Source organism: Fistularia commersonii, chromosome 16 (genome assembly GCF_037954325.1).
Source record: "Fistularia commersonii isolate RoL2024-O1a breed Wild chromosome 16, RoL_Fcom_v1.0, whole genome shotgun sequence".
In the NCBI taxonomy this organism is placed as follows: Eukaryota; Metazoa; Chordata; class Actinopteri; order Syngnathiformes; family Fistulariidae; genus Fistularia; species Fistularia commersonii.
The window spans coordinates 4120064-4129349 of NC_141299.1; the positions used below are offsets into that span (position 1 = coordinate 4120064).

Here is a 9286-nt window from a genome sequence, read left to right on the forward strand (position 1 = left end):
TAACGACATGCACATATGAAGTTGTTGGAAATGTACAGTTGATGATTTGATGGAGGCTGAAAATTGATAGACTCGCATTCAAGTACTTGCATTAAACTAAGCAGTGGAAAGATGCAGATCCCCACTGAACGCTAAGAGACGGACATCTATTTTATCATCTAGGAATAGGACTCATGGTTGAACAGTTACTTTCCAAAAAGAAGTCGATGCATTCCTTTAAGTGAAGTTGGCCTGGTATTGGGATACATAAAATGGAGGGATAAGGAAAATGCCAATCACTCTATAAGACAGTAGGGAGACCAAGAAAGTACATGTTCTGCAGAGACCCTCGCTAACAACAAACAAGCATTTTTAGTGGATACCTCGGAGGGTTTTGATGGTTGTCTGTTTTAACATTCTGGCTCAAAATTGGATTCCCCTCATTTTGTCTCCATTAATCATTGAGACCCCAAAAGATGGAACATGGGGCCCGGGTTTAAGACTACAGGAAATATCCGTTGAGTAAAAATTACGTGTGGAAACAAACCAAGAATCAACTTGGAAAAAATGGAACCCATGTGTCTCTGCTGTAATTATAAAGTCAAAAATCGTCTTCAGCATATCAGATTTATAAAAACAATCTCCAAAGCCACAGAAAGAGCCCATTGAGCTGCCGTACACAAAACATCTCTTCTGAAACGGACCGAGTGTAACACTGTTTCATAGTGTTTGTACTAAGAAACACCGCCATTCAGAAAAGTCACATGGATTCTGAAGTCTGTTACTACTGTGTCACACTGTCAAGACATTCACAAGCCTCACTTTATGCAACATTTGGAGCCAATCTCTGCACTTTGATTTGACACACCAGTGTATGATTTTGATTTCTGAGTGTCCCCACATATGTTTTATGTTACACTCTCCAGACGGATTACTAGACAGCGGTCCAGCAATTAATCCCCATCCGCAGAGCACTTTCACTTCCTGGGGAGCAGAGCTGCTAGTCTCTGCTTCTTAATGGGAAGGAAATGGATCTCCTGTGAGCTGACCTTCTTCAGTTTGATAGCTCTGTTTTTGGGGACCTTTTTAAGTGGGTCATTGGGGTCGTTCTGCTCCCCCTGGGACACAGACGGCACTCCATATAGCTGCTGCAGAGACGCCTCCTGGCTGCCGTCCCGTTTGATGGAAAAGTTCTTGGTTGACACTCCTGAAAGGCCTTTAATTTTTCCACAGAGGATGGCAGGGATGGCGTCCTTCACCGAGACAATGACCTTGGCTGTCTGGGAGGTGCTGACTATCTCTAGATTTCCTGTCCTGCTGAGAGTCCCGTCCTGACCCAGAGAAGTCGACCCTCCGGCACTGCTGTCAACCATCCATTTATGCTGGCGGCTGAACTCCAGTGAGGCCAGACTGCCCAGGAGCTTAGAATCTAAACTCTGAGTGCATTCGACAGACAGTTCTCTGTCTCGCTGTGGCGACCTGCTGGATGACTGGACACACTTTTTCCTCGCACCAGGCACTGACAGGTCCAGCACGCTGTCCTGTTGCGGGCTGGGGTATTCCTGTTTGGGTTTGATCGGACATGATCGCACGGACAGATCCAGAGCCTGTCCTTCGATGAGGGGGGGTGAGGACGAGTATGCGTTTTGTGGCACGCATCTGTTTGAAGATGAAGAAGGAGAGGTAGCGTCTTTTGAGTATGTCTGAGTGCTTTTACTCACAGTGCAAACAGGTTTTGGCATGTTCCCCTTTGAGTCCTCAGTCTGAGGAACCGGGATGGGGATCGGGAGTGGAATGGGCAGAGGCACCGGCAGGGGGATGACCACGGGGTATGGAACTAGGAGAGTGGCAGGGGGGACCAGTGGGGCCAAAGGAGACGTATAAGGGGGTGTGAGGGAAGGAAGGGAGAAGAAGGTGGAACCCGGTGACTGGCAGGCGGATGAGCCGCCCTGGGATGGGAACAGATCCTGCAGGATGGCGGCAAATGCTGGGTTCTGAAGGAGGGACAGCAGGTTCGCGTCCTGCACTTGTCCTACTGCCTTCTGGTCCAAACCGAACGTCAAGGGATTCTGGCATAGAGCGTTGTTTTGGAATGGCAACGAGGGACAGTTTGTGCTCTGAGGAAGTACAGACGGGTTCATATGTTGAATGACCTGTTGGTCCAAAACCAGGGGAAGTGACACTGGACTTTGGCTTGTTATCAGGTAAGGGGCTGTCCCCATTTGACCTAGCTGAGGCCCAGCGGCTCCAGGCATCTGGAGGTGAATGGGCAACATTAGAGGATTGTCACCCAGGCAGACAGGATGCAGTACAGTGGTGGCCACTTTGAGCGCCACGCCTCCTGGAGATTCCGATGACGGACTCACAACTGCCGCTGCAGGAGTCTCGGCCAGGTTTGATAGGGCCCCTTTGTTCAGTCCAGTGTCTCTTCCATCACACAGATCAGTAGACACAGTGGGACTGACTCCATCGCTAACTTTACCTGTGATTTCAATTCCACCAGCCTCAGTGGAGCATACATCAGTTTGAGGTGGTGCCATATTTGCATTGTCAGAAACCTCCATAATTCCGCTCGAAGAGTTTGTCTTCATTAAGGGCCACCTCTAGTTCTCATCCATCATTCTTCAAGACAACCCTGAAAACAAGCAAACACAGTGTGTGACATTTGAACTATTTTTATTAGGTAAAACAGCACAAATGATGACAGAATGCACAGCAAATCAAGGCGGCAAGATGGGAGTCGTGGTTAGCGCTCAAAGAAAAAAAGGCCCTGGTTTTTCCAGGCCAACTTTGTGCAGTTTGCATGTTCTCCATGAGCCTGCATGGGGTGTCTACTGGTTCACTGGATTTCAGCCAGAGACCATTTACTGTAAAATACTGTAGATTAGTCTCCTTTTCCTTTCAGCTGCTCTCTTCAGGGGTTGCAACATCTGCCTCCAAAATAGTATAGATTAGTAAAGGACCCTAAATAGTGCGTAGGTGTCAGTGTGAACGGTTACCTGGCAATACTTGCAGGGTAAACCCCGCCATTAGAGTACGAATTATGGCTCGATAGGTATAATTTGATTAAGAGAAATGGATGAAATCGATCCACCTACCTACCTACCTACCTACCTACCTACCTAAATCTATATTGAAAATGTGTAATACACTGTGACACTTGATTTTGAACAAAGAATAGCTTCACAATATCATCATTGGTTGTTTTCATTTTAATCAAACGCATGTGCCCCGACATTGATGTCACAACCATCAAATTATCCATCAAATGATCTTTCTCTTATTAGCTAGTTGTGTTTTTGCTGTGTCTCTCATTACATGACACCTCCACGATACGCATATCCTGATTGAACTGTCTGTCAGACCCCTTCATCCCCCACTTGTTAAAATAACCGTCAGGTGCTTGACGGCACAATGCATCCAATGTCATGGAAGTCAATTATTCATACTGATGGAAACACTAAAGGATAATTTACTGAAGTTGGGAGATGGGGGACTTTAAATAAGTGAAAATGAAGTTGATGGGCCTTTTAAGTGACAAGCTTTGTCAAATGCACACATCCATTTTCAATTTCCTGGCAGATGTGTGACAAGTTTTTTTTTTTTTCATTCTAAGCAGCCTTCATGTGGTGTTAGGTTGCCCAACCGAGCAGTAAGGAGGATCCCTCCATCCCCCCAGGCTGGTTTTATATTGTTCTGTAGCATAGATGAGACATTGTAACAGCGCTCTGATGGATTACACAGAGGATTCTCCAGCCAGACGATAACCTTGTCACCATTTCACACATGGGAAAGCACTGGGAAGTGTGTACCTTGGGAATACAAAACACGGTGAAAGCTTGAGTGTATTTATAGCTGGAGGCATCTGCCATTACAGTCTAGTGGTACTTAAAGCATTTTAAAAAGGAGATGTTTTCTTCTCTTTAAGGATGAGGCAGCGCCACATGGTTAACTATTGAGATGTAAAATATGTATGGAATACACATGTGACTGTGACAGGAAAGCTTCATCCAGTGGAAAAACAGTTTCTTGAGCCACCGCACCAGATATGATGTTCTAATAACTTTTCTGTCTGGGCCAAACATCTGAAATTTGAATGCTGTGAAACTGATATCTTACTGGGATTTTTAAAACTCCTATTTAAACTATGGTGTAAAAATGATCTTTGTGGATTATCATCAGATGAAAATCAAACATTTTTTGAAAAAAATTTCTTGCAAGTTTTAGCCTTAATTAAAAGTAAACCTACCCAAACACTTGAAGATACTTTAAAAAGATATCTTATACACAAAAAATGTGATGTGATTGCCACAGATCATTTAGAGATTGTTTTTAAAAAGCATACATTTAGCTAATTATTAGGAAGAATAGACCCAGATATGCGCTGATGCTTTCTTGAGTCTTTCAATGTATCAAAAGGGTTCAGAATCATGTCAATAAAATCAAGTCCTAAATATACTAGCAACTCTTCATGTATCTTTTATGTGCATCAGATGTGATTTTTAGCAGCTATTACAATGTCAATATCCCCTCTGACAGGAGGCATTGTCAGTTTTTTACACGGTAACCTATATTTCAAGGTCAGCCCCGCGCCCCAAAAACAAGTCAGATATTCTGCATATAGCTATAAATTCAATGTCTATGATTAGTCTCGGGCAGGAACAACCTAATTTAATGCTGTGCTCTTTCTTGCATTCCCGGAAGTTTGAGGCACGACATTTCCCATTTGATAATATGGTCATGAGATTTGTGACAGGGTAAAACCTCACTGACCAATATGAAAGAAGTCTTTCTTGGCCATGACTCCCTTCCTGTCACAGGCTGTAATGGTTTGACCCATCTGAGCACAAAATGAGCAAAATAAACCAGATTTTTCCTGAAGCCTAGATAATACACTGTGAACTTTCTACCTCCATTAGGCTTTAGTAAGCAAGAGCCCTCAGATCAGGTGACCTGATGGTCAGCAGTAATCACCACCAGGGTGACATATTGTCAGCAACCCCCACCTCCAGGGCTTAATGCTCCACCTCCTCTTTGCTGGGATCATGTGAGTAAAATATCAAACTGTCTGAAGTGAGCCGTATTTAACTTTTTTTTCCCTTCCATTTACAGGCACTGTATCTTTGCTTTGTCTCATTGTTATCACAGATGGGAAGGTCAAACCAAGATGTCACATAACGTGAGAAGAAATTTCTACAGATTCCTATTTATGTGCCACAAGTGAGCTGAGTGAATGTTCAAGGTTGGATGTCCTTAAACCCAAACACTGCGGAACTATACACAATAGTTGAAGTTTCATTCATTCACCATCTCTTATCCCAGCATGTTACTACAGTTTTAAATGTCCACATAACGACAGGATTCATGGATCAAATTGGCAGGAATGGCTCCAGTTTGATGTTGTTTCCATTAAAAATGAGCTCATATGAGAAACATGCAAACAAAACACTGTCATTGCTGTGTGAACATGCAGAATCTCCAGCACTGACACAAGCAGCAACACATATACTGGTGTTTGTGAGTCCCTCGTCATCTGTAAGAGGTTTGTGCTCAATAGCCAGTAACAGTTAATTGAGTAAATAGGCAAGAAGAGACCTAACAGAGAGCCAAACAAAATCCCTCCCCTGTCCCCGTTACTGTAATGATTTCCACATTTCCTTTTTTTTTTCCTTGCCTCATTGCAGGAATGTATGGCATACAAGCAGAGAGAAAAACAACAACGCCTTAACTTTAACTGCATTAAGCTGCACTGAAGTCTCAGCACTTTAAAGTGGCATCTCTCTCATTCGCTGCATTGTTTGTTATGATCCTTCTAACTTATGGATTGGATGTGGAGTTAAGAGACACAAAGGCGCAGGGCTGACGACCTAAAGGTCATCGCCCTTGACGCCCCTTCGCTCCAATAGGCAATTACGTCTCATTAGAGAGACACCCGGAACCTCATCATGCAGACTGCTCTCACGTCACTCTGGATTTGCCTTTATGTGGCCCGCAATCCCTCCAGCTGGTCACACGTTCATCAAATACCATTAACGGTGCAATCTGTCCTCGGATTTACTGATCGTTAAAGCTCAATCATTTTGGGTCATCAATAGTTTGTAAAAGTAATCCGCAAAAGTTATTTCTAGATGTTTTATATATACACGAGACAAATGACACACTTGACGATGCACATTTGTGATTAACTCGTCATTAGACTAGAACGATTAATACTACTGAAGACAAAGGGTTTGATATGTACATGGAAACATTTTGATTTTGGATACAATTTTGGCTCTGTGGATGATGCAAGAACCAGAACATTTAACTACTTGTTTCTTTCTTGAACACATTTAACTCAGAGGATGAGAAGTGTGTTGTTTTTATGGCCTATTTATTGCTAATAACGAATAACGGTTTCAGTAGCTCTGTCTGCTTTTTGACAGTTCGGTCTGCATCCCTCGGCTTGATTTTGGATTTACAACATGCCTCATCGCAATGGCTGATAACATGTTAAAATGCTTTAAGTGTTCAATCACAACAGGCCCTCGTCGTGTTACAGTGAGTTTGACCCAGGAAGTGGGAGTCAATGGGTGTTGTTCATGTGACATGTGATGTCAAATAACTAGGAATGAACCCATGCTGCATTCTGCTGGGCTAGTATTGGCATTTCATATAAAATTATTCCAACGGTCATTGCTCATACTGATCGTTGATCTTCTTTCATCATTTTGCAACAGGAACCTTAAGGAAATTGAACCAAAGAATGGCAAATGATGTTGTATTTGAAAAGGGTGACGCGATGCTTACGTGCACTGTGTTCAGTCATAGACATAAGTGTTCAATAAACCACTTTGATGTAGCATAGATTAATTTGTTTTTGGCTGAAGCAAAAATGTAATGCACTCCAATTTGAGGTAGTGCTTGTGTACACTATGCCTGCTTCGATGTGTTTTAGTTGTGAGCTATTCTCCTTTTCTCACAGTGGTGCCCAACCATTTTTGTACCAGGGACCAGTTTTACGCATGAAAATGTTTCCGCGGACTGGTTAGAGGCGCGGGAGTTCCAATAATGAAAACTTTTGTCAGTTCACAGTATTTAATCTGAATACAACGATTCCACTTCATATTAGGCAATTACAATATTAAGTGCAGCAGTAAGGTGAAGGCGTAAACTATAGTTTTTCAAATTAAGGTTGGGAAGGTCTAATGAAAAGACTGTCATTTGTACCAACAAAGATTGTCTTTGCAGACCAGTACCGTTCTGGGGACCATAGAATAAACACATCACTCTCAGAGAAAGAGACTGACTTCTTAGTCTTTTTAAAGTGCGAAAGATAAGTTGGGATTTATCTTTCATTCTCATCACTAGATGCAGCCTGTTTAAATGTTATTGTGGGCTATTATTGGCCCACAACAATGCAGAGTCGACCTATCCGTGCATAAACAGATGAGTACTAACTGTGTTTACATTCAATGCAATACGAAGATTTATTTATTGAGTCATTAGTGTATTTATATGAAATATAAGAGACGTACCTCTCAGCAGGCTAGCTGTGACAAGTCCATGGAGCATTACAAGCGGATACTATACATCATGTCACTCCAGGCCGCGAGTGTGACGCCGCTGGTTCGGTTCATCCGAGGTTTTGTTCCCCGGCTTCATATCGAACTGTCTCAAAAAACAAACGGTTCGGCGGACCGGTCCCAGGTTTTTCACGTCCGTTTTATCCCCCTCAGAGCCAGCCAGCCAGCCGGCCGACGGTTCTCGCCATGACACGCCAGGGTGGTGGGTAGCGGGGGAGGCTTTGCGCCTTGTCTGCGCTCGTATCCGCACACTGGCAGGAACAGCGCCGCGCGCGAGCCCCCCCGTTGCCATAAGAACAGCGCTATACGGCTGACACGAGTGTCCTCGTGCCAAATCATTAGCGCCAAAGTTCCGCATTGGGCGGCTGCGATTGGACAAAAAAAAAAAAAAAACAGCTCGAGCCTGACGGACGGTAAACGTTGCGCGTTTAACCGCTTAAGCTAGCGGCGCAAACACTCTGAAATTCAGGGCAAAAAAGGGGACGAAACCGTGACATTCGCTAAATAACTCAAATGCGACGTTGCTCAGGACGAATTACACCTTCTTGTATTAATATATGCAAGAAAAAAAAAAAAAGAGCCGAGCTTGACTCACGCCGTTTCATTTAATGTATTACATCAATACAATTCCCGTTTGCGTCAAACGGCAACATGTACTCACCTTTCGCGCAGAGGGGTGCGTTTACAGCTTCCGACGCCGAGGAGACTCGGAGATTCACCGAGGAAAGAGGTGAATTTTGAAATAAATAGATAAGCCTTAATATCTCCTCATTGCGGTCCCGTTGTAGCGACTGGAGACTGGAGCTGCGCACGCAGCCTCGTCACCGGGTCCTCCCTGACTCTCTCCCCCACCACCACCACTACCACCACCACCACCCCACCCCGCGCAGGAAAAATTTCCACCGTATCAACAGTAGGTGTAATTCTATTTACCAATATTTAACAACAGTGTTTATATAATGGCTCAAAATATCGGGGGTAAACTTGCATCTACACGGTAGAACAAGTGCTTTGGAAAAGTCACAATTAAGGTAATTGGTGACCAGAGCGTCGAGGCGGCCTAATTATCAATTCAAGTTATAATCCCTACTGTTAGCCCGAAGAAAGTTAAAAACTACATTCTGAGCGAACAACATATATCACGGAAGACACTATGAAAAGCAGTAAATGATTTCTGTTTGTCTTCATTTGAAGCAGCGATGCAGACAGTAGCAGTGTGATGAAAGGGGGTTTGAGGGTGAGGCAGCTGTGGGTGGGGGTCTGGTGCTGACAGGCCCGGGTGAGCAGGATCCCCCTTGGGTCTTCCTATCAGTCGGAGCCAGCCTGGGGCTCTGCTCCGGGGCCTCTCTTTGTTCCGCAGGGAGGTCGTTTAATGCACTATAATGAGCCTCACAACAAACCCCGGTGGCACGGTGGTGACTTCAGTGTGGTTACCTCTTCTGCATCCCTCCCCCCATCTCGTCGTCAGCCTCACATGTGGAAATTCAGATGTTCAATCAAATCAGGGGCATATGTGGGGGAAAAAAAACACAACAGCGGCAGGAAGTACCTGGCAGGTAATATATTCCTAACTGTGTTTTACAAAGGTTTACTATACATTTGGACACATATGTATACTTCCACTAGATTGTGGTGTGCACTTTGTACAACACATTCTTCTTTCAAGCGCTGATCATCAGTCTATTATGATCAAGCTCAATAGATTACAGTAGTATTTGTATATCAGTCAATCTACTGCAGAG

General features: G+C 44.0%; 1 protein-coding gene across 2 annotated transcripts; it reads right to left on the bottom strand.

The window, feature by feature from the left end:
• Positions 1-252: 252 nt before the first annotated feature.
• On the bottom strand, positions 253-8364 carry rai2 (retinoic acid induced 2). 2 transcript variants are annotated; one of them, XM_086161675.1, is made up of 2 exons: positions 8206-8364; positions 253-2614 (listed from the first exon to the last, which is right to left on the bottom strand). In XM_086161675.1, exon 2 carries the CDS (start codon positions 2568-2570, stop codon positions 957-959), a length of 1614 nt encoding a protein of 537 aa, XP_086017801.1. In that variant the 5' UTR covers positions 2571-2614; positions 8206-8364; the 3' UTR covers positions 253-956. The 2 variants fall into 2 exon arrangements, with proteins under 2 accessions (XP_086017801.1, XP_086017800.1); XM_086161674.1 differs by lacking the exon at positions 8206-8364 and adding an exon at positions 7497-7630 and having other exon boundaries at positions 825-2614.
• Between the last annotated feature and the right edge of the window lie 922 nt (positions 8365-9286).